This window comes from Quercus robur, chromosome 5 (genome assembly GCF_932294415.1).
Source record: "Quercus robur chromosome 5, dhQueRobu3.1, whole genome shotgun sequence".
NCBI classification, from domain to species: domain Eukaryota; kingdom Viridiplantae; phylum Streptophyta; class Magnoliopsida; order Fagales; family Fagaceae; genus Quercus; species Quercus robur.
This window is the reverse complement of record NC_065538.1, coordinates 56,437,699-56,462,306: the sequence shown is the minus strand read 5'-3', so window position 1 is coordinate 56,462,306 and position 24,608 is coordinate 56,437,699. Positions and strand designations below refer to the sequence as shown.

Below are 24,608 nucleotides of genomic sequence, written 5' to 3'. Positions count from 1 at the left end.
AAAATTTTGAAGAAATTCAAAGAAACTATCTAACGAAAATAACACACTTTTGAAGAAATAAAAATAATAATAATAATTAAGGAAATGATTAAAAAGGAAGAAATCAAAACTCCAAAAATTGTAAAACAAGACCCTTCAATAGAAAGCAAGAATGCAAAAGAAAGGAAAATAGGAAGGAAGAAACACACCACCTCCTATACAGAAAGTCTCATTGTGTATGGTAGTTTATAAATTCAGAAATTCTCAGTGTTTTGTAGACAAGTTGGATTTAAAGAACGGCAAAATTTAACTACAAAATTGGTTGTAACCTAAGGTTATAACATTACTCAATAAAATAAACATTACTAAATATTTGAAAATCTAACCGTTGAACTGCATGTTCTTTACACTCTTAATATACATGTCAAATTTTGTGTCAATCGGATATTATTTACTATATGATCAATAAGCTTATATTTTATGCATAATTTTAAAATACAAAAAATTGCAATTTAAACAATTTATTGATGACATAGCTATTGATTTTTAATTTTCTAGAAATTTTGCAAGTATGAAGAATATAAGAAGAAGATTTCATCCAATGGTGAATTTGTCAAAATTCACCTCCAATAAAAAGATATTAAGTAATGTTGTAATCTAAGGTTACAGCCAATTTTGTAGCTAAACTTTGCCCTTTAAAGAAACATGTATGGTTTTGTTACCTTCAAATTTGTTTATTATCTTCTTAGAACCTTTTTCTTTACATATTAGATATCAAAAAATAATTTGTAACTAAAATTTTAGTTTTCGCATAAAAATTCCCAATATTCTCTTTTATATGTTTTGTATCATACAAAAATGCAAGCACATGTCGAATGAATTTTTAAAGTTATCTAATTTCTTTCTTATGTTTAAAACTCACATTTATGTTTAACAATGTTTGTTAAATTCATTAGGGTAAAAAACCATTCCCCCTTTTTGTTTAGGGTAGTTCACAATTTATTCCCTTATCTTTGAAACCAATCAATTTCCCTTTTTTTGTTACTTTATTGTTTAGACTTAAACAACTTACCCTCTGTGTAGCAATCCCCAAGCTTTAAAGACTTCAACCATTTTTTTATGCTAAGTTCGACTTTAACCTTATTTTTTTCAAGTCAGTAGCTAGATAAACAATAAATTGCAAAAGAAAACTTCAATTCTAATTACCGACATAATATTGCAGTATTCAGGTTTAATTTATGGGTTGTATAAAGTTTACTTAGGCTATGGTAATTTTGGTGTTTTATTTTTTAGGTGACTTTTCACAAGATAACATTCCATGAATCAAAAGATTCATTGAACTTAACTTAGGGAATAACGGAATGGGGGTATTTGCTAATGAATTCAACAAACATTTTTTGACATAAATTTATACTTAAATATAAATTTTAACTTTAAACATATGAAATAAATTAGATAAGTTTTAAAATTTAATCCATATATGAACATGTTTTTGTAATATCAGGATCTTGCTTCCTAACTCTAAGATTTCTATTTGGCTTTTGCATTGGATGGGGTCTCGATGAGATATAAAATAAAAATAAATAAATAAATAATTCAGACTAATATACTGGGAGAATATTCAGTCTTCAGTCCTACCAATTGCACAGCTAAGTGCTGTAAGTGAGAATTTCTTACTTTATAAAATCATGAAGACCTCCTTGAGAACTTTTATACCAAAACAAGATATTTGCGCCAATTTCTAAAAAAAATGTAAGCAATGCTTCTTCTTTTGATTGAATCTTTTTTTATATAAAGGGAGATATTTAGTGAGCATTAGAGGTAAAAGTCTCTAATATATGTTTAGGGCATTGTGTATAACAAAATAAAAATAGAGATTTGAAATTTTTTTGACATAAACATAAACATGTTTTTTAGAAATGAAATAAATTAATAATGATTTACATTCATCCCATTTGTACATATTTTAGGTTCTATGAAAGTTGGTACTTATATAGTTTGATGTTACTTGTAATAGTTTTAATTCTTTGGAGTATAAGTTGAATACCATTTTCCCTCTTTTTAAATTCCACACTCAATTTTAGTTCATTTTCTTTCCAACATTTATTTTCCTTTTGTTCCCTGTCTAACTTTTTTTTTTTTTTAAATGGGATTGCGACTTATTTAACCCATCAATTGATATCTATACTATATATAAGAGGATTCCCTTCTTTGAACTGGACTTTTATGTAATTCAAAAATAAACTCATTAATAAAGAGTAACTTCTCTTAGAAATAGAGTCATAAATGTCAAATAACAAATTTCATTTTGAATTTAAAAAGAGAACTCCTAAAATTTAGAATTTGTTTCCCTTCACATTCATTTTTTTTATTCCCTAAATTTTAGCCTTTTTTATTAATTTTTCACTTAAATAAAAGTAAAACACCACCAATTTTAAAAATAAAAATAAATAAAAGACTAAGAGCACTCCTAAAACTTAGCCTTCTTTCCCCTCACGTTCATCTTTTTTTCTTTTTCTTTTTTTTTTTTAAAAAAAAAACTATAGTTACTGCTTATCTCTAAAATTTATCATTTTTATTTATTTAATACATGCAAATTATTAACTTTTATAAAAAAAAATATAGAAGAGCTTCTAAGCGCGCGCAACGCACATGCTTAGAGGTTAGTGTAAAATTAAGGATTTTGCCTCATGATGCATGTCGTACCCGGATTTCGGCTTGTGCTCAACATTGCCCCCAAACCATATGTGATAAGATGATTATTTAAAAAATAAATTAAATAAACTAGGGTTACTGCGTATCTCTAAGGTTTATCATTTTTTTTATTTATTTAATACATGCAAATTATTAACTTTTACAAAAAAAAAAAAAAAAAAGAGCCTCTAAGCACCCGCAACGCGCGTGCTTAGAGGTTAGTGTAAAATTAGGGATTTTGCCTCATGATGCATGTCGTACCCGGATTTTGGCTTGTGCTCAACATTGCCCCCCAAACCATATGTGATAAGATGATGTGATATATTGGGATTGAAGAGGTAAAACATGAATTTTACACCACGTCCTTACAGAATTTAATTTCTTAATTAATATAGCATGCTTTTGTGTTCTCTCTTATTTATTACAATAAATTATGAAATTATTTTCTTTTTTAGTATTTTCTCCCTCTTCTTGAACCACTGAAGTAAAAAAAAAAAACAAAAACAAAAAAACAAAAACAAAAACAAAAACAAAACAAAACAAAAAAAAAAACAAAAAACAAAAACAAACAAACGCTTTCTCATGTTTCCTCAATCTTAAAAGAATAATAATGCTAGAAACACAACAATTTTACAATTTTTTTACACAACATTCATGCGGCGTGGTCCACATTAGCTTTTAAAAATAATTATTGAAGGATATTTGTATTTTTATCTATTAAAATAATATTTGCATTTTTTTTAGTAGGCATGAAACATGCTTATCTATACTAGTCACAGTATCATACAATTTTCAAATCTGAAAACATATATAATATGATATTGTCTTTCTAATTTGTTTATAAAATAGAACACTAAATATTACAATTTTTTAGAAGTAAAATTATTGAAATATTAAAGGAAACTAACAAAATTGCATTTCACAAAACTTGAAAATATCAACCAACAAACAACTATAGGCGATAAAGAGACTAAAGAGCAAAGCCAAAATGATTCCCCCTACCTTACTCACTAGAAATACATGACCTGTTTGCCCCATAACCCAGTACCAGAGCTAATCCTACTCACTAGAACTGCGAACCCAAATTGTACATCCCAGTTGATTGTAAAATCTCATGCCCATTACAAAACTGGAAACCCCAGAAAATATAAAAGTGAACAACCCCCAGAAAATAAATCAAAGGAAATGCAAACATGCAAAAGCTACAAAGAAATTTCAAAAAAAAACAGAACTTGAAAACATCAAAGGAATTGATACAATACCTTAAATTAGGTAGTGTCCCATATAGCAAAAAAAGTAGTTCATACGGATTAATCCAACATAACATCATTCAAAGAAAAAACAAAATTCCTAAATATCAAAACCCCCAATCCACCCACAATACCAATAAAAAAAATAAAAAATAAAAAAACTTGATTGGTATTGGTTCCTCCAATCCAGCTATCAGTCTCCAAGAAGAAGAACAAAGAGAAAAGATAGAAAAAGAGTCGTTGGCACCGTGGGCTGGATGGATGTTTAAATAGGTGTAGGGGTCGGGATGGAATGGGTTTTCTTTTTTGAATTTAGAATAAAAACTAATGGGCCGTATAGCATAACCCGGCCCAACCTTCTCCTTTAGGAATAGTTGTTCTTTGAATGAAAATTAAATAAACCTATACCAAGCATCATCTCCTAAACTGAATTGAAGAAGTTAGGGCAGTAAACGAGCCAAGCTTTGCCGAGTAGTGTGTGTTTGAGTTTGGCTCGACAATAAAAATCAAATACTCAAGCTTAGCTTGAGATTGAGACAAGCCTAAAAACAATGTTTGAGCTTGAGCTTGTGAGAATGCCAAAAAGCTTAAACTCGGCTCGGCTTGGCTTGACTTGATTAATTAGTCAAGCCAAGCTCGAGCTTAATATCAAACTCAAACTCGAGCTCAAGTCAAGTTTTTTAGCTTGGGATCAAAAAAATTGCATCATCAAATGCTTATATCACCAAAAATCAAGTAAACAAATATACATACATACATACATACATATATATACTCATTTTATCATGCTTCTAACACCCGTGATTAGAATTTGTTCAAATTACAACTTTACATAATTAAATCCATCCATCATCATTTATTGTCTATAGCTTGAGTAACTGTTCAAAATACAATCTTTACATCCACATTTGTCATTCGTACAACTATAATCTTTACAAATCTAAATAAATTAACATTCCAAAACATATATGAATAAACAAGTTATAAATTAACATTCCAAAACATGTGTAATATCATAATAATAAGTTTATTTAGTAAACATATATCAAGCTATAAACGAGGTTAAGCTCGGCATGTTTTGTATCGAGCCCTATTGTTCACGAGCTTGTTCACGAACAATTTTTTTTGTTTGAGCTCGGCTTGTTTATCAAACAAGCCTAAAATTAAGGGTCAAGCTTGGCTTATTTGTAAACAAACGAACATGAACGAGTTTTTTATCGAGCCGAGCCCGAGTTGTTCATGAACGGCTTAGTTCGTTTACAGTCCTAGAAGAACATTGTAAAATATAATGGAAAAGAATATTATGACTCTAAACTTGTTAAATTAAACACGCACTAATAGGCCTCAAATGCGAGTAATATGATACTTAAATAATACAATGATAAGTAGCGGGATTTAAACTCGGGATGTCTCTATTAAAACACTAGGAATTGCTATTTAAGCTACAAAGCTCTTGGCAATCCAAGTTAAATAATACATAAAGAGTCCGGTTAATGTGTGCCCTTAAGCCATTCATTTTTGGAAACATTTTCTCAAGAATTGAAAAGGCTGTCAGTACTTTTTCAATTTTTGAGAAAATACTTCTAAAAGTGATTAAGGGTTTGTTTGGATATAACAGAAAATTGAAAACTGAAAAACAGTGTAGCAAAATAATTTTTAAATGTGTGAATAGTACTGTGAGACCCATTTTTAATTTTTTTTTTCTGAATAAAATGGTTATGAGTCCCATGAACAATGCATAAACAGTACATGAATGGTAAAATTTGTCTCCCGCACAGTGCATGAACAGTACTTGTTACTGTTCATAAACACTTGAAAAAAAAAAAAAAAAGGCCTACTGAAACGCACACTAATTATTGTGTGCCCTTAGGGCACACATTAGCAAAATCCATACATAAATAGTTGAAATCAAATAGTTCAAAGTTGTTCACTAATCTTATTGTCGCCAAAAAAGAACCAGAAAACAAAAATTGGATGCGGAGCACCTAATGTTATCAATCTCATCAACTGTACGTGTGCATGTAAAATATAAATAAAGTTGGATTACTTGCAAAAGATAAATAATTATTTAAAACTTTAAAAATAAAACATAACATGTTAGGTAAAGAAAATTAAGCAAATTATTATTATGAATTACACTTTAATCTACTTAATACTAGTTGTAGATCCAATAACAAAAATATTCATGATTGAGAATTGCACCTTAAGTTAGTGAATAATTTCATCAATATCTTCATTCACAATAGAAAATTTTAATATAACTTTAGCATAAATGAAAATGGGTCAATAAAAAACTAAAATTTTATAACTACGGTTATTCTCTATATGGCATAAGTATTACTTTCAAACCCTCGAAACTAACTTTGAGTGCAAATCAAAAGATAAGATAGATACTGAATAAGAATTTTATCACCAATCCTATGTGAATAAATAACAAAAGAAAAAGGCTCAAAAATGAAATGGTTCATGTGTTAAAAAGCAGGTCAAAGGAAGGGAGTTTGGTCACTGATTAGTGAAAATAAGCATTTTGATCGGCAAGGTAAGGTGGAGTAAAGTGAACACATAAATGTGATTTTGAACCGAACATCTTTGAGATCCAACATGTAAATCAATAATACGTGGACTACTCGAGTTCTGAAACAAATTTATAAATATACTATATTTATTATAAATTTTAGAATATATTCAACTAATAACTAATTTAATCATCACTTGCGTAATAATATTTAACAACGCTAACTAAATAAATCAAATTAACAACATACACATTCAAATTAATTGAACTAAAAACCAATAATACATGACAATTTCTTCAAACAATATACATATTCAAATTATTTCTTCAATGACATTTTCTTCTTCATCATCAACATTTATTATGTCTTCTTGTTCTTTTATTTTAATAATTTTTTCTGTGTTTTTTCTTAACATTCTATCCTCTTAGAATTATAACAAAGAAATTTAATAATTCTAGTCTCTTTATAGTATAGAAAAGAAATTTGCAAATATGAAAATGAAAAACCCTCACGGATATGTTATTCGTTGGGCTCAAAGCTCAATCAAGTAGCACAATAATTTTGTATTAAAAACAAGTCTAATAACTTGCTGAACTCAAATAAAAACACAAATTTTAACCACACATAAAAAATAAAAATAAAATTTTAAAAATTTAAAAAAAAAAAAAAAAAAAACTTATTTTAAACTCACATGTCTATGTATTGTATAATACATTCATGAGCACTTCCAATATGCTCCTACGATACAAAACTTTTTATATACAATTCGATGCGGACAACTATGGTAACAACTCTCAAATTAGGAGAATGATTGAGCAATTTTAAAATTTGGGAGAGACATTGTAAATTGTAAAAATGTGTAATTTATCATAATAAATACTTCAAATACCCAATTAATTAAAATTATAGAATTGTGCAATACAACATAAGAGTCACACCTAATGTAATTCACTAATTTGGACATGACCTTCATAAATTTCCATTCAAGGATTATTGACAAATTGATAATTGAGTTGAATTGTTTTCCGATACCCTTCATGTACTGCACCCACCTAAAGACCTGAATCTAAGTAATAGTAGAAGAAACCAGGAAAGAGTTAGTGTCCGTTTGGTTTAGACATAACTCAGTTTTCATAACTCAATACTTATAACCAATGTTATGAATATCGTTTCAAAACCCGTTTCAGTTTGTCCATTGAAACGGAATATTTCGGTACCGGTCTATTTCGACATATCATTTCAGGTTGTTTCGGATTTCTATATATATATATATATATATATTTCAATAAATTTTTCAAAAGATAATAATAAGTAATTAATTAATTACCAAGAAACCACAAATAAGCAAATAATGAGGTGATTTTTCATTTTTTAAATATTATTTATGTACTATATATATAGATATATATATCTTTCAATAAATTTTTCAAAAGATAATAATAAGTAATTAATTAATTACCAAAGTAACCACAAATAAGCAAATAATGAGTTGATTATTCATTTTTTAAATATTATTTATATACTATTAATTGGGTGTCTTTTTTAGAACAATGTGTATTTTTTTTTCTTCTAAACAAGTAGTAGTGTAGTACCATTTTTAATTGTCAGCACATATTACACTTTTAGCCTTAGGTTATGTGGCACTATTTGCTAGAAAAGAAAAAAAACGTTGCATCATTTGCTTGCTTGCCCATTTAAGAGATTTCACCTGCCCCACCTAACCCAGCTGCTTTACCCAAGTCCTAGTGTTCAAACTCTTTACTTTGAGTCTGAGTTTTTAACTTCTTACTCACAACACTCTCTTTGCCGCAAGACTTCTTCTACCACTTTCTTTGTGCTACAAAATTGCAAATATGTGAAGGTTGAAGTTTCATGAGTAATCTAACTCAGGCTCAAAGAATGATCCAAGTTCACCTTCGGGTTCTTACCTCTCTCTCTCTCTCTCTCTCTCTCTCTCTCTCTCTCTCATCACTTCATTATTGTGAATTTTTGGGTTGTATTTGATGCTGTGAGGTAGAATAGAATCTGTGGAACTCAAAACATTTTTGCATGTAATGGTGAAAAATATCCTTAAGTTGAAGAAGGAGAAAAAAAAAAGAAGGCAAAACTCATTCCGGACAAAAATTACATTTCGGTCGAAATTGACCAGAATGCCCGAAACTAGCCGAAATTGGCCAAAATTTGATCCAAGGTGGAACAGAGGCTATTCCTGTTCCAGTTTGCATACTGGTACGAAAAATTTCGTCCGTTCTGGTTGGAACGGAACGGAATTCATAACACTGCTTATAACTCATAACTCCAACTCAAATCTCATAACCCAAACCCCACTATCACTCAAAAACTCCAAAATTGTTGTTTGGTTACAAAACTCAGTCACATATCTCAACTTTTAAGTACACTTTTTGCCAAAATTGTGGAACCCACCCCACTAACAATACACGAAGGTTATAGTTGCTACCCAGATCCATTTCCTCTTCCCCTCTTTCACATTCTCCCAAGTCCATCACCACCATCAATGGAAAACTCAGAACCCACCATTGTCAACACCACCAATGGCCACAACGAAAAAATAAAAATAAAAATAAAAATTTAAAAAAAAATCCAACCATCAGCTATACCCACAAAGAAAAAATTTATAATCATCAATACCACCACCAACCACACAAACCCACCTCCATCACAGCTCAAGCTTCAAACCACAACTACAAACACAGAAACCCAAACACACCAATACAAATTCTTCAGATTGGTGATTCAAAATTGCCGACCCAAACCCACAAACACAAAAAACCCAAACCCAAACCCAAGAATCCTTAGATCGAAGACCAAAATCACGAAAATGATGAGTGGGTTTATGTTTCTAGGTATATATTTATGCGTTGATGAACATGATGATTGGATCTGAAGAAGAAAGAAAGAAAGAAAAAGAAGAAAAGAAAGAAAGACAAAACCAGGAAGAAGAGAAAAAAAGAAAAACCCTTTGGTGGTGGAGTGGGTATGAAGTGAAGAGAGAGATAAAATAAAAAATAAAATGAAAAGTAGTAGTTAGTATGACACTATTAGTCTGTTACTTTGACAATGACAAGTCAGGAGTTAGTATGACACTATTACTTGACAGTTACAAGTCAGGAGAATGGATCCTACAAATTTGATTTTTTTACCACTTTGCCAATATCACTCATAATCCATAATCTGAAAATACCAAAACTGTGTTTTCAATTTCTATCATCCAAACTCAAAATTTTGAGTTTTTGAGTGATGTCGTGATGAAAACAAACATCCAAAACTAAGCCAAACACTGCATCATTTGTGAGAGCCATGAGTTTTGGATGATAAATCATAAAAATTAAAAAGCCGTACATAAACTAACTTTTAAAATAAATTTAAAAATTAAAAAATTAAAAGCCAGCTTATAAACTTAAACAAATAGACCAAGACGACCATTGAACCGAACAGAAACTTTCCACTACTATGAAAAGAAGAAAAACAGTTAAAATGAAACGAAGTAGTTCACTAAATCAAATTAGCACACGTGTTCCTACGTTAAACAAAACCAGACATTGAAGAAGAAAAAAAAGAAGGTAAAATACAACCTCGTGGCACAGGGCAGTAGCCAGTCAAGGTCTCTTCAGACCAATTAATGAAGAAGAATCATCAGATTATTAGACCCGCAGAATGCCTATGATTGGCCACTTTCACACTCACTACAAGACCCTGAAAAACCAGGAGGTGACTTGACTTGACTGGACTTGAGACTCAGATTAGTAGCTGTTTTGCCATATCTGTTGAGACTGCTTTGGTGGTTGGCCTTGAGAGGCACCAAGGGATGCTGCATCCCTCGGGTTTTGTTGCTGATGTTCCATTGACAAACCACCAGTTTGGGAATGATAGTAATTCGGGTAACTGAAATGCTGTGATGGCTGCTGACCTTGCCGATACCCACTCGGCTGCTGATTCTGCCCCTGGAAGCTGTAATATGTGCTTGGAAGAGCAGAAACTGTTCGGGAACCAGGCCCATGAACCCACATCGCTGAATTATCATTCTGAATACCAATGGAAAAAGGAGGACTAACTTAGTTTCAGAAGAACCAACACAACATAGAGAAAGAAACAACTGAAATCTGTTACTTATCAATTTGGTGGCATTTTACAACAGCATGCACATGATATTTTTCTCTACACCATCTATCATGCCTTTGAAACCAGTCATTTTCACTGACTTGAATAATGAAATGGAAGCCTTTTTCTAGTTAATTTTTATTGACATGTTCTGATCATGGAATATTCCATTTTCACATCAGAGAAACAGCATGTAAATAAAAGGAATAGAAGGTAAATATGTAATATTTATTATGTTTCCAAAGCCATGTAGTGAAAATACCTGCTGAAGTGAGATCAAATGATTACTGTCCTTATATTGAGAACTTAAAACATCATCATAGCCAACCGTTGTGCCTGTAGGTGCAGTAGGTGGATTCAGAGGAAAGTTTCCCCCAGGAATGCTGGTTGAACTCCCAAAGGCATATCCAGAGGGAATAGCTGCAGATTGAGGCAAACTGCTGACAGAAACACTATTTTTGTATTGTGGTAGCATTGCTGCCAGAGACTGATGGTATGTGTTGTTACCAGCAAATCCCTGCTGGTAAGCAGAGGGCATATACGTGTAGCTCTGAGGCAAGAATGGATAGCTGATCATGTTGGCAAAATGTCCCAAAGGAAGAGTAGGTTGGGAATAAGGGTGAACAGCAAGGTGTTGAGGAAGAGCAGGTCCTGTAGCAACGCCGGCACCAGGCAGCGTCTGAGTAGGCTGAGGTGTAGAAATACTACCTGCTCTCAAAGCCTGCACACAAACAAGATAATGGTCAGAAGAACTGTATCCCCAGCACTTCCTGAATTTATTAAACTACTATGTCTTCTTAACACACGCAGTTAATTGTCTATGAATTTTTTCACTCTTAAAAGCAATTACTTTCTTGGACGAGTTTTAGCTACTTGAAACATGCAAACTCACAAGGTAAAAATATTTTTTCTATTTTTTCTATTTAATTACTAACAAAATACTTATGCATTATGTATGTGAAGCGTAGATCCAAAGCCAGAAGTGCAGGGGCACCAGGCCTAACACAAGACAGCTGGTGGCCAGTTCTATTCCCCCCTTCACCCACAAGGCTACAACATGGAGAGCAGGGGGGGCAAGGTTATTCCTTTATAATTGTCGGTGCAGAAAGGTTCTAATACAGCTTGAGTGCTTGAATTATTAACTTCATCTCAGCAATAAGAACTTGATCAGAGCAAGAGAATGACACTTGTCCTGAGAGTTAAAGGAAGCAACCAACTGCTGTCTCTAGTTGCATCATCACCAAAACTGCACTTTAAATCAAAATTGCAAGGATATTGCACTGTAGCTTTACCTTGTCTAGTTGCATCATCACCAAAACTGAACTTTAAGTGTTTGTTTGGATTTGGCATCTGTGTTTTTGGCCTTTTTTTTTTTTTTTAAAAAAAAGTCCAGCGCCTGGTGCACTGTTCATGTCCCATGAACAGTGCATCAAGGCAAATGCACAGTATTTTCATTAATGAACAGTAACCAAAAAAAAAAATTTTTATTGTCTTCAGTTTTCAGCAAAATAAGCGGTATCCAAACGCATACTAAATCAAAATTTCAAGGACATTGCGCTGTAGCTTTGATTTGTCCATAGAGTGAAGCACTTTTATCCTACTCCAGCACAATACAATGAATATGTGCTTGGCTAAGGAAGCTTCAATGTTTTATTCCTATTCTTTTAAAGCTTAGGGAGATGGGTGTAACAAAGGGGTGTTCAAGGGAGACTAAATGACAATGCTAGCTGCATTAAAAGACGAAGGCAAGTGCTTATCCAAGATAGGGTATGTGATTGACAATGCAAAGGGAGGCAAAGTGCTTGAGGCGGAGGACTTTCAACCATAGGCAGGAAAATAATGAACCCGTGCACTGGCCAGACATGCTCAGTACTTCAATAATGTAGCAGTATGGCTTGAGGATGTACCAGACTTTGTTACAAGTTGTATTCACAACAATGCTATTCATAGAACAGGATGATAATCTACTATCTTTTCTTGTACATAAATAAAGAAAAAACTTAGGGAAACAGAGAAGTTCATGGCAGATGGTGAAGATGAATGTTGCAAAATAAGTGACTTCTTTGACCTGAAAGCTTGAAAAAACATCATTTTCTAGATTTTCATTTTAGATTGTAACTTAAATTTTTCAATCTTTACATGTCAATTTTCTACACCCATTGAACAAGTTCACTGTATAAACAAAAGGTTTTAGGAAAAGCAAGACTAAGTCAAGGCAAACCTAAAAGTAATTCTTTGTTTTTTTTTTTAAGAATGTTAAAAAGAGGGGAGACAAAAATATGAAGGCAAAGAGATACTTAAATCAGATCAATTTTATTTTCAGGATTAATCTTACATGATAATATGGAGGATTGAGAGCCCCCCTCAATTTAGGGAATAAGAGTAAATTGAGGGGAAAAGCTCCTATAGTGGTGCATGAATTATAACTATCTACCAAACTAAAGTTAAATTTCAGGCCTCTTTACAAAGCTGAAAGAAACCACATGGTCCAAAAAGGTTGAAATCATTGGGAGATTACTAGGAAGAGAATATTTAGTCTCAGAAACAATTTTCCCTTGGGAAGCTAAATAAAACTTCTAATGAAGTGAAATTGAGGAAATTAATTACTGTTCAACCATGTGTAGCAAAGACCAACAGTGCACCAATAAAAGGCATTCGGTTAGTTTAATGCAACATCTGGGAAAAATGAAATCAAAAAGGAAGTCAACCTATGCTCACAGACAGAAAAATAAAGCCTTCATATAACACAAAACTGATTCTTTCTAGATGGCCAAGTGAAGTGTAGCTAAGTCCATATAGTTATGTAAAGATTTGGCCTAGTTAACTTCAAAATGTAGTTGTTGATCAACAAGGATGTTTTAGCAATGTGTACGTATGCACCAATGAGCTCTAGCAGTCTAGCTCAAACAGCACCTCCTCCCCTTGTAACAAGGTGGATGGTAAGGTCATATAGGTTAAAAAGACCCCCCACATCTGTGGTTACCATTTTTTTTTTTAACATTTTATCTGTATGTCATTTTCTACCTCCAGTAATCTTAATAGGTTACATATTTAGGGATAAAGATCCTCTCCATTTGTTTTTGAAATGGAGAGGGTCCATTACATGGTGAAAATTTATTAATCTGTCATGAATCAAAAGGTGTACACGTTGTGATGACATTTAAAATCAGCCATCATTCTTTATTTGGTAAGGCAATATTTTAAATGACATGGTACATGGCACATGTACCCCTTTTTTTATGATAGATAACGTAAAATATTATTAAAAATAAAGCCAACCCGAGTACATTGGAGATGTACCATGGGGGCACAAATCAGGAACCAAAATGCGTACCCCTTTAGATTAATAAAATTTAACTCTTTTGTGAAATGGTCCATCTCCATTTCAAAAACAAATGGAGAGAATCCTAATATGGGGGAAAACAAAGATAAGAAACAAAGAAGACCTAATCCAAGTTGTAAAATCTGTTTCTTTGACCATAAAGCAGCATGACTTTAAAAACTTATTCAATAAGCTAGAGTAGAGAAGCACCTCTGGCATAGACATGGTGGGACCACTAATAGAAGAAGCCACATTGCTGTATTTTGTGGGCATTGATTGTGTCACAGGAAAGGGTGAATATGCAAAATCCTCCCTTGCAGTCTGAACAGATGAAGCCAACAAACTGCTGGGCAACGAATTTGTATATGCCTGCTGCTGAAACAATATATATAGTGACTAGTGAGCTGAAACATTTAACGGCATCAATTTCAAGCTCGCCTAAGATTAATGCATCATATACATGCAAACAAAGGAAAACAAAGCAACCAAAGAAAGCACAGCAAGAGCATGAGAATATCAAGATCATACATACACAACAATGCTAAAGCTTGAGTTAAATAATGACAAAGGATAGGCTTCATTGCATGTCCCTTCTATTCCCCTCAGTATATTTTCCTGATATAGCCATATAAAAAATATCTATTTTTTCTTTCCTGTTCTCTTTTTTCCACCTTTGGAAGCAAAAAAATAATTTTATTTGGAAAGGAAAATAATAGTACATTATATATGTATCAACCACTCGCTTGCTCAAGTTTGTATAAAATTCTGAATAAGCACATGAGCAAAGGCTGACTAGATTAGTTAACCAAATATACAAACTTCCTATCATGGATTGCTTGATAACATGGCAACAGCAATGTTTTTCTATTCTTCTCACACCAGATTGTACACAACACACATAAAGGAACAGCACCCCAAATTTTCAAACATTGTATTTTTAATAAGTAATAATGTTTTAGTGAAAATTAAACAGAAGTGATCCCCATGTACAGAGGAAGTGTACTAAGGATGCAACAAAACTTCAACTAAATTTACATAAATCTAGAAAATTCTCTAACGTAGAAAAAGAATGGCCACTTAAGGCAGCCAAGTGCCAACCAATCAAACATGGATCGTAAAAGATACAACTTTAGCTCCATAGAAAAAACGCCCAATCCCATCAAAAGTACAAAGATTCATCTCTCTCCAAATTCAAAAAAATAAAATAAATGAGGAATGGCCCCCATACATTGACAGAATGATTGTTTCTCAAGCCCCCCTCCCAGCACATCAAATTTTCAAACATCTATGCCAATGAAAGCTCCCTTTCCAACAACTTAACATTTGAATCACTATCCTTGTGCACAAATGACCATATCTCTCACCACTGAACAGCGAAGAAAAAGATGTTCAATTGATTCCTCACTATTCTTGTGCACCACACCAATCAACAATCAAAAAATTTCTTTCTGAAGATTATCTACCATTAAAAGTTTGCCCAATGCTGCTGTCCATGTGAAGGAGGCAACCTTTCATAGCACCGTGACACTCCAAATAGTCCTCCAAAGAAAAATAATACCTCTAGAACCCCAAAATGCATCCTAGTATGAGTGAACTTCAAAATTTCCTGCTTTAAAGGTCTCCAAAATATTTATCTTCTCCATGTATAGTGGGTAGAATGCTATCAAAGACGATCTCCACAGATTCCAACTCCCAATCTTGGATTGACCAGCTGAATTGAGGATTCCAATTTCGCCTATCTCTCAAGCAAGATGCTACGGAAGCATTCTTGTCTACTGCAATCCGAAATAAATCCTCCATAATAACATCTTTTAAGGCAAGAATCCACACCATAAATCATGCCAAAACCAAGCCCACATACCTTCCCCGACAGAGAACTGAATGTATCTATTAAAGTTTCTCCAACATCGTTGGATAGATTTCCAGAGCCTTGCCCTTACTAAACATTGCCTAATTCCATTTTTCCATTGCTGGATTCTCATAACCAATGCAAACCCTTTTACTCCCCACTTAATTAATTTTGGCAAATACTCACCTATTTTTTCTTTTTCTAAAAATTAATTAGCATTTTTTATTAAAATAAATATTTAGCACTTCACAATTCTCAGTAGTGATGTTAATGACTATCATCATTGCCTTCACCACAAGTCAAATAACGCCACACTTTATGCATTTGCTTAATGCAGTAGGGTTGCATAAATCATAGCCAGAAGAAAGCACTTGCTAGCACCTGATTGAAGGTGCACAGTTACAAGAGCTATTTACTACAGTCCTTAGAGACCAAGTGACTCCCTGTCACAACTAAAGCCAATCCCTGTCAAGCCACCAAGCTTATCATTGTTGACAATAAAAGGCTAACTCCGAAATGAGATTAATTCACTTTGAATGATTAGCATGGTATTTCTTGAGTGACCCCATGCCAAAGACCATCGAAATGAGGTCAACAATGAGAAGGCCATAAGGCCAAAACTTCATAATTGATTCCATCTAGGAAATGTTCACATGTATAAACCAGCCAAGTTGTGGTCATGTCCACATGTCTGTTGCCCACCTAGAATCTCCAAGAAAAGGGGGTTTTTCAGCCCAATAATTGTATTTGAATCTTATGAAAAAATTATTTGTTGCTTCTTGTCGTTGAATTCACTTAACAGGAAGCATGTGAACTCACACACATACAAAATAATATAGGACTCATGTAACATGTGTCACTATTCATTTGCTTTCAAACACTGTAGAAGAATGTGCCCAGTATACCTTTTTAGCTCAGCAACTTGAACAAAACGTTCTAAAGTCATTAGTTTTTCCTCACATTTCAGTCAAGAAAAGTTTGTACTCAAAAATTGTAATATGAACTGTAATCCCATCAGAAATACTCGGTTATTTATCACACGCCTTGGGTTTATTTTCACAAATATTATCACAGATGTATTGCTAAGCAATTTGTCCTACAAACTCATCCTCCTTACATCCATATCTTCCTAACATTTGAAAATTTTGGAGTGTCCTAAATCTGCTTCCATAATTCAAACATTTTATATTTTCTTTAATTTTCTCAATCTTTCCCCAGATTTTTATAATTTTTTGTAATATCATATTGCACTGTTTCCTCAACAACATATTTGAAAGGATGAAAATTGTCTTGAAATTGAATCTTATAAATTAACCAACAAAAAATAGAAGTTTTTTATTGAGAAATTATTGAAATTTTATTTATCAAAAAAGAAATTATAGACATTTCAATAGTTTCTTTAATATCAACTCATGTTCTGCAATATCAAAATTTAACTTATGCCAATCATAAAGTACACATGAAACCATAATTTTCCACATATCCAAGGTAAAACTGAGGGTTTTATTATATTACCATTACACTTGAGAGAGCGGCAAGACTCTGCATTGGTGAGCTAGTCTGTGGATGAGTAAATGCATTATTGAATTGTTGGGTATTTTCATATGTAAAATCAGCTGCAGATGAAGGGAATGCATATTGATTCCCCTGAGCAACTTCAGTGGTTTCCTGTTTCAATGCCTCTGGTTGTGAAACTGAAGGAGAATCATAATTCACGGTGCCCCCACCAGTTCTATGAACTACATTTCCATCTGAGGTGGTGTTGAGATGCTCGTCCCCATAATATTCAGGATTCCTGCACGATACATATATATATACATATATATAATTTTTTTTTTGGTAAAGACAATTATAGACAACTGAGCAAGACAGTAATGCTACAATAAACAGGGCATACCGAGAGTCTGAGTGCCCAATTGATGAAACATCTGCTGCTGAAGATGTCTCCTCCAAGTCGCTTGTCAAGGGCCTAGTTGCAAATGACCCAGATCCTGAAAAAGCAGCACCAGTGCCAGATCCAAAACTCCCAAAGCTCAAGTTCAAGCAATCTGGAGTATGGAGTTGGAGGTGATTTGGAATTATTACAGGAGGGTTATCCTCTTCAAGTGGTGCTTCCCGATCTTGCTTTTGTAAATCTAGTTGCTGCAAGTTTGCAGTGACTGATGAAATACCATCTTCAGCTGATTAAAAAAAAAAGAGAAAAAATGTAATAAGCTGATGTGTTGGAAAAACTCAATTATATATATAATGGTCACTTTCAATAATGTAGGGAAAATCTATTTAAGAAATATATGTGTGTATGTGAGTATATCAATGAAAAATGGTAAGGAAAGATGAAGTGTAAACAAAAGCAATATGGAAATCATTGTAGTCACCTTCATTATGCTCCAAAACATGCTTGTGAGGCTGGTAGGAATTCATTTCATTATAAAAGCTATTATCAAGGACAGATGGACCTCCAGAATTGTCCTCTTGCCCATTTCTACTGGACACAGAAGTAGATCCAACACGGTTCGCATTAAGCATCTCAATAGGCAAATCCTCTGCTACCTGAAGCTCATCTAACTGGTACTTTGTATGACGATTAACTCTATCCAAGGGTAAGTGAGATGGATCTGCATATGGCTCAGTGTCTGAAGGCGCCTCTACAACAGAGGGTAGACTTGAAGTAGGTGGCTCAATTGCAGGCCATTCATCATTTGGAGGAAGTTGCTGGCTTGTGAAAACTCCTGGCTCAGTATTAATGTCTGACACCATGGAAGCATGATCTTGCAAGGAATGCAAATTATGATGTGTGGCGGCAGAAGAAGCCAAAACATTTTGATGGTTAGCACTCTGGAGAGGGGGGCTTGGAACAGCAGAAGCCTTGCCATGTGGCTTACCCATCTTAACAATGTCAGCCATTGATACATGACCTGGGCCCCCCAACCAGGTAGATTGAAATCCAGAAGGCTGTGTTGATGATGATATCCCATCACTTGTGCCCACTATTGGCAATTTAATTTCTGGGGCCACAGAATCACTGCAACAAATTTTTAACTTAAATGAGAAACAATGAACTCCACATCGCAGACAAACTTATTTGGAGAACAAAGAATCCCCTTGGATGCAATCTATAACATCCAGGGTATACAAATATTCCAAAAATGTGACAAACTCAATTTGACCTCCACCATGTTTCATAAGGCTGGACAAGTAATTAGACATCCAGAGAAGCAAGAGAGTTCCATTAGTCACTCTATCTGTTAGTGATTTTCATAAAATCTACTTTTAGATATTCATTGAAGGCCTGTTTGGTTGAGCTAATTTTTATCCTAAAAGGAAATGTACAGCTTTTGAAAGCATAATCTTTGTTTTTTGATAAGTAAAAAGCTTTATTGATATCAAAAAAAGGGGACACCCTTGTACACTAGGAGAGCTTTTGAAAGCATGATCTTTCCCAAGGTAAAAGTATACTTTTACACAATAAACAAAATAAGTTCATCCAAACACACACTAAATCAACTCCAACAACTAGCAAACAGCACTATACCAGCAATGTTTATAGGTTCTCCCACAATTTTAAAAAAGGAAATAGATTCTACAGTCTACATCCTTTTCCCGCAACACATTAGACAATTGTTGCAAATAGACATTATTATTAGCAAACTAAGCTCTCACAACAGACAATTCCACAATTAATTCAAGTTCTCCACAGCTTAGGAAACTCAAAACTTGTAAATACTATCTTTCTTTCTATAGGATTATCAACCATTTCAACTTTGTTGTTGATTGCCACCTTAAAAAATTAGATCCAGCAGACAAGGGAACCAAACTCAAACTTCCAAGACTTGGGAAGGAATGCACCATGTTTCCCATTAAAACTATGAGCAAATATCTCATAGAAAAATATTCTGCGGCTGTAATCAACAAGCATGTCATCAGTAAAAGATAGAAACAAATTAATATGGCTAATAATGATAAGCACACCTTCATAAACTAATCAACAACCTTAGAAAGCGCTAATATGCTTTCTAAAAAACTAAATCCATTAAAAAGATGGTAAAGGGAAGCCACCCGAAAAAACACACAAACTTCACACGAACTGATGACGAAACCAAACAAAATAAAAAGGGAATGAAATATTAAGCATGTTAATAGTCTATTAAAATTAGGAAAAGGATTTTATGAAGATGTTTCACTCTCTTCATTATACTAGTTTTTTAATGCTTTCATTTATTTTTATCATCACAAAGAAATCAAGAGCATCAGATGAAAAGGACTATAGGCATATTAGCTTGGTTGGTGTGTCTTACAAGCTGGTAGCCAAGGCTTTGGCAAATAAATTGAAGAAGGTACTGTAGAAAATACATTCAAATTAACAAAATGCAATTATTTCAGGAAGAAAAATGCCTGATTAAATTCTTATTGCCAATGGAAGTATACTAAAATCAGGAAATCCATGGTGTGTAAGCTTCACCTGTATAAGACCTATGATAATGTAAACTAGAGATCGCAGTTTTGCATTTGACATTGTATTCCACGGGTAAGATTTCCTGTTCTTGTTAATAGGAATCCAAATTGAATATTTCAACAGGGCTAAATGGTTAGAACAAAAGGACCCTTTATCCCCATTATGTTTGTTTTGATGAGAAAGGTATTGAGGTCTAATGATTATTAACAGCAGTCAAGTGAGGGTTGGTGTCAGGCTTCCAAATAGAGAACGCCAATAATGGGGTACTGCTGATTTCTTATCTTTTGTTTGCTGATGATACCTTGATTTCTTGTGGGGTTGACTCGCAAGGGATTTTTTCTTTGCAGTGCTATTACTTTGATCCAAGGCAAATTCCAGGTTGAAACTTAAAAGTGAACTTGAGTAAGAGTGGGCTAATACACATAAGAGATTAGAAAATATAGAAGCACTAACTAAGTTGACTTGGTATAAGATGGGCTCTGTCAGTCAGTTACATTTGTCTATTGGGTTCTCTACAGATATGGATATTCTTGTGATGTAATTCTTGAGAAAATGCTAAAGAGAATGGCACAGTGAAAGAAAATGTATTTAGTGAAAAGGGGTGGAATTACTTTGATTATACATATGTTGTCTATTTTCCCCACCCAATTCAATGTCAATCTTTAGCGTGCAAGGGCTACTAAGAGGCATGAGAAATTACAAAGAGATTTCTTGTGGGGTAGCATACATGACCTACAGAGGTTTATTTGATAAGCTTGGAGAAGGTTTGTTCCCCCCGCAATTATGTGGATTGGGAGTTCAAAAGCTTGGAGTCTAAACAAGTTCTAATGGATTTTAGCGATAGGTCATGGAGAGTGATATTCTTTAGAGGCTGTGAGGACAAAAATAAGGGGAGAGATGGAGTCGATGTTGATTTGCAAAGACATGCAACTTCCACATAGTTAGTTTATGGAAACGCATTAACTCAGGGCTTCGGTTTTCAACCTATGTCGAATCCTATGTTAGAGACAATAGCATAAGCGTGGAGATAAACCATTGAAACTATTATTCCTTCAATTGTTTAATATTGTGGCAAAAGAAAGAAGCCACAATGACCGATAATTAACTTCATAATAATCTCCCTGTTACCCTTACACGATTAAGAGCTTGATCTGTTGACAATTTTCTCCATATGTTATATTCAATAAAGATTAATGAGATGGACTTGAATAGAATGATTTGACCATTTTCAAAGAATCAAAAAAATTGAGGTAAAATCTTAGTATAAAGCTTTACAATGAAGCATAGGAGTTGACTGGTTGAAAATCACAATGGAAGGTGAAAGTTCCTACAAAGGAATTTCTTGTATTGGACGGTCGTACAAAGTTTTTTTTTTTTTTAAAGGTAATAAAAACATGATTAATTGGTGTTGTAAGTAAAAATAAGTGGGGAGACTGTAAATAACCTTTATAACTTTAGATCTTACCAATTCACTCTCTCTTCCTTTTTATTTTTGTGGGAGGGGGGGGGGGGGGGTTTGCATTTATCTGGTATAGATCCCACATACCAGGAAAAAAGCCCTTTTCATTTTTTTTAATGAAAATCTTAACCCCTTCCCCCCCAAAAAAAAAAAAACTGAGCATCGCAACTCATAGCAATTAATTGCATTGCTACTTCTCAATTTTCAAACCAAAAGAGATATCAACTTAAGGTTTTTAATAGGAAGAACCTGTATGAGGTAGGTCGTCGACTCGTGTGATTCCCAGACATGCTGAATGACGAAGATGAAGAGGCTGAAAAAGCATGTGTCCCATTTTCCTTCTTATATGCAGGTTTACCATATAAACCACCGGGGTCTGACAAAAAATGAAAAATAAGTGCATGTTTAACATGGTTGCACAGTGATTTCAAACAAAATAGATCCTGGAGGTTGCTCAGTGACATCCACATACCAGTAGAGCTAAATTGGCTTGAACCACCACGTCCAACATAGCGGTCTGCACCACCCCTACCACCACGATTTGAAGTGTTATTAGCACCACGAGATCTGGAATCTGGTATGTCCTTGCTCTGAAGCAATAAGAGAAAGATTAGTAAAGAAGACTGACAAGAACCACGCTAACCACAATGGTGAAAACTAAAGGAAATAGTAGAAGTGCCATAATCAGCCCAAGCAACCTCCTAATCCATGCATGAAAAAATGTGCACATTAAGCAAGCCTTAAATTAAAGGTGTTCAAGTAACACAACCACAACATTACTGTGCACAAAAAAATCAGTATCACAAATTAGAAGCATAACAAAAAGGACGTTACAGATTTTAAAATATAAGATCCCATGAACGCACCTCTTTTTTCTTTTCTCGCTTGCTTTTCACCTCATGAAAGGGATCTACACAATTAATAAACTTAACATAAGAAACTAATACGATTATCAGTAACAATATGTAAGTGAAAAGAAACCCCAAAACCTCCCCAGTCCCCATTAAACGGAACAAGACACTACAAATCCAATATCAGAAATTCAAAATGGTTGGAGATGAAGCCTAATGGGAATGACAGCAAAGGCATCCTTCTTTGTAACGGGAACTGTACAAACTACAAAGTCAAATCTTAATGCCAAAAAAAATGCACGATGGAAATCGAATTCAAGAACAGTTTAAATTTAACTCAAAAGGGTAAAACTTAGATACGGTACATTAGGTTCCCCAATCATATTCAACCACATGGTTGTATTGACGAATACAACACAAACAGTGTTTTTTGTCCAAGAACAACTAAACTCAGTACACAACCTAAAGTACTACACCTAATACACTACCTGAGTTTTTTACCCTAACTGAAATATGTTTCTTTAATGTTCATTAGGAGTGAAAAAAACTAATTTATCAAGCAATTCGAAAGTAAAGCAGATAAAAATCATAGTAACATACTTACATGGTTAGGAATACTTAGGGCAAGGATTAATAGACTATAGAAAAGCCATAAGCTTACTAATAGATAACATTCTATTACTTAGGGCAAATAGAGAGGAGCGCTTAATTCTAAAGCAAAAAAGCAATAATCTGGAGTTGCCCTCACTGATAGTGACAGCATTTTCTCAAAGAATAAAACTGTGACCTAGACAACAAAATAGCATAATGTAAAATACCCTTTTACTTAAAAGATGGCCAATTGAAATTTAAAAAAAAAAAAACTCAACCCTAACCAATACACTTCGGCACTCGGGGCCCATCTTAACATACAAAGGCCACAACTTTTGCCACAACTATCTTAAGTGACACAGCAGTTTATCAAAGAATAAAACTGTGCCCTAAAAAAGAAAGTAGCATACTGTAAAATACCCTTTAACTTAAAAGATGGTCAATTAAAATAAAAAAACTCAACCTTAACTAATACACTTTGGCGCTCGTTATCGGGACCCATCTTAACATACAAAACCACAACTTTTGCCACAACTATCTTAAGTGGCCGTCCGTCACTTTCACGTGAACCCAGATAAATAAATAAAAAATTTAAAAAAAAAAAACATAGTAACATATTTACTTTGGTAAAAGTAAAACAATAATTAGGGCAAACAGAGATACATAGCGGTTAATTCTAAAGCGCAAAAAAGCAATAATCTGGAGTGGTACACAGTGATAGTGATATACAACAGTATGGGTCAGTGAAATCAAGAACACACAACTGTGCCCTAGAAAAAAAAAATGATAATAAAGTAGTATAATGTAAAGAAAGCAATAAAAGATAGAGATGTAGATGTAGATTTGAAAGAAGCCACAGCCATGGACCTTGAGAGAGAAGACGATTAACGGCCTCGTCAGGGTCCATGTTACATTCTTTAAGCGTGAAATAGATCTCTTGCTCGGTACAGAGATTGTTCACTATCTCCTTCAAGCTCTGAACCATCTTTCTTGACGACGCCGGGATTGTGGAAATCCCATTATTGCCCTTCCCACCGCCGCCGCCACTTCCGCCTCGAACACTCATCCTCTCTGGAAGTCTCTCGCAGATCTGACAAAGCCGATGATGCGATAGGGTTTTTCCTCTTTTTCACTCGCTGTTTGGGGGTTTCGTTTCGCCGCGCGAGAGAAGAGAAACAACAAACAACACTGGCTGGAAAGAAAGAAAGAAGGTCTATAAATAACAAAGACAAGGTTATATCCAAACTTCTCTCTCTCTCTCTCTCTCTCTCTCTTATATCCTTCTGTCTCTTGCACGCTTTGCACCGAAAACCCTTTCTCTCTCTCTCTCGCTCTATGTTAATTATTATACTCTCTCTCTCTCTCTCTCTTGCTTTTTCTCTCTCTCTCTCTCTCTCTGCGCAGTTTTTTTATTTGTTTTTTATTTGGGGATTTTTTTTTTCAAAAACTGTTATGCTGTTTGCCATTATGTATTTAACCTTTTTGTTTATTAATGATTTCATAATAATACAAAAATTACTTTCTT

At 33.7% G+C, this 24,608-nt stretch overlaps 1 protein-coding gene across 3 annotated transcripts; it reads right to left on the bottom strand.

Annotated features, from left to right (window-relative positions):
- Positions 1–9,882: 9,882 nt before the first annotated feature.
- On the bottom strand, positions 9,883–24,401 carry LOC126726400 (uncharacterized). 3 transcript variants are annotated; one of them, XM_050431662.1, is made up of 10 exons: positions 23,951–24,399; positions 22,508–22,551; positions 22,114–22,231; positions 21,891–22,017; positions 18,105–18,751; positions 17,627–17,909; positions 17,245–17,524; positions 14,091–14,255; positions 10,821–11,279; positions 9,883–10,482 (listed from the first exon to the last, which is right to left on the bottom strand). In XM_050431662.1, the coding sequence occupies exons 1-10, from the start codon at positions 24,147–24,149 to the stop codon at positions 10,201–10,203; spliced, it is 2,604 nt and encodes an 867-aa protein (XP_050287619.1). In that variant the 5' UTR covers positions 24,150–24,399; the 3' UTR covers positions 9,883–10,200. The 3 variants fall into 3 exon arrangements, with proteins under 3 accessions (XP_050287619.1, XP_050287617.1, XP_050287618.1); XM_050431660.1 differs by having other exon boundaries at positions 21,891–22,231; positions 23,951–24,401; XM_050431661.1 differs by having other exon boundaries at positions 14,091–14,252; positions 21,891–22,231; positions 23,951–24,401.
- Between the last annotated feature and the right edge of the window lie 207 nt (positions 24,402–24,608).

Bases quoted from the DNA above. Each gene is read 5' to 3' on its own strand.
- LOC126726400 (XM_050431660.1), bottom strand. From the start codon at position 24,149: ATGAGTGTTCGAGGCGGAAGTGGCGGCGGCGGTGGGAAGGGCAATAAT. The intron at 22,232-22,507 runs GTGCGTTCATGG...TTATTGCTTCAG, and splicing joins AGCGAGAAAAGAAAAAAGAG to AGCAAGGACATACCAGATTC. The intron at 17,910-18,104 runs GTGACTACAATG...TTTTTTAATCAG, and splicing joins TGTTTTGGAGCATAATGAAG to CTGAAGATGGTATTTCATCA.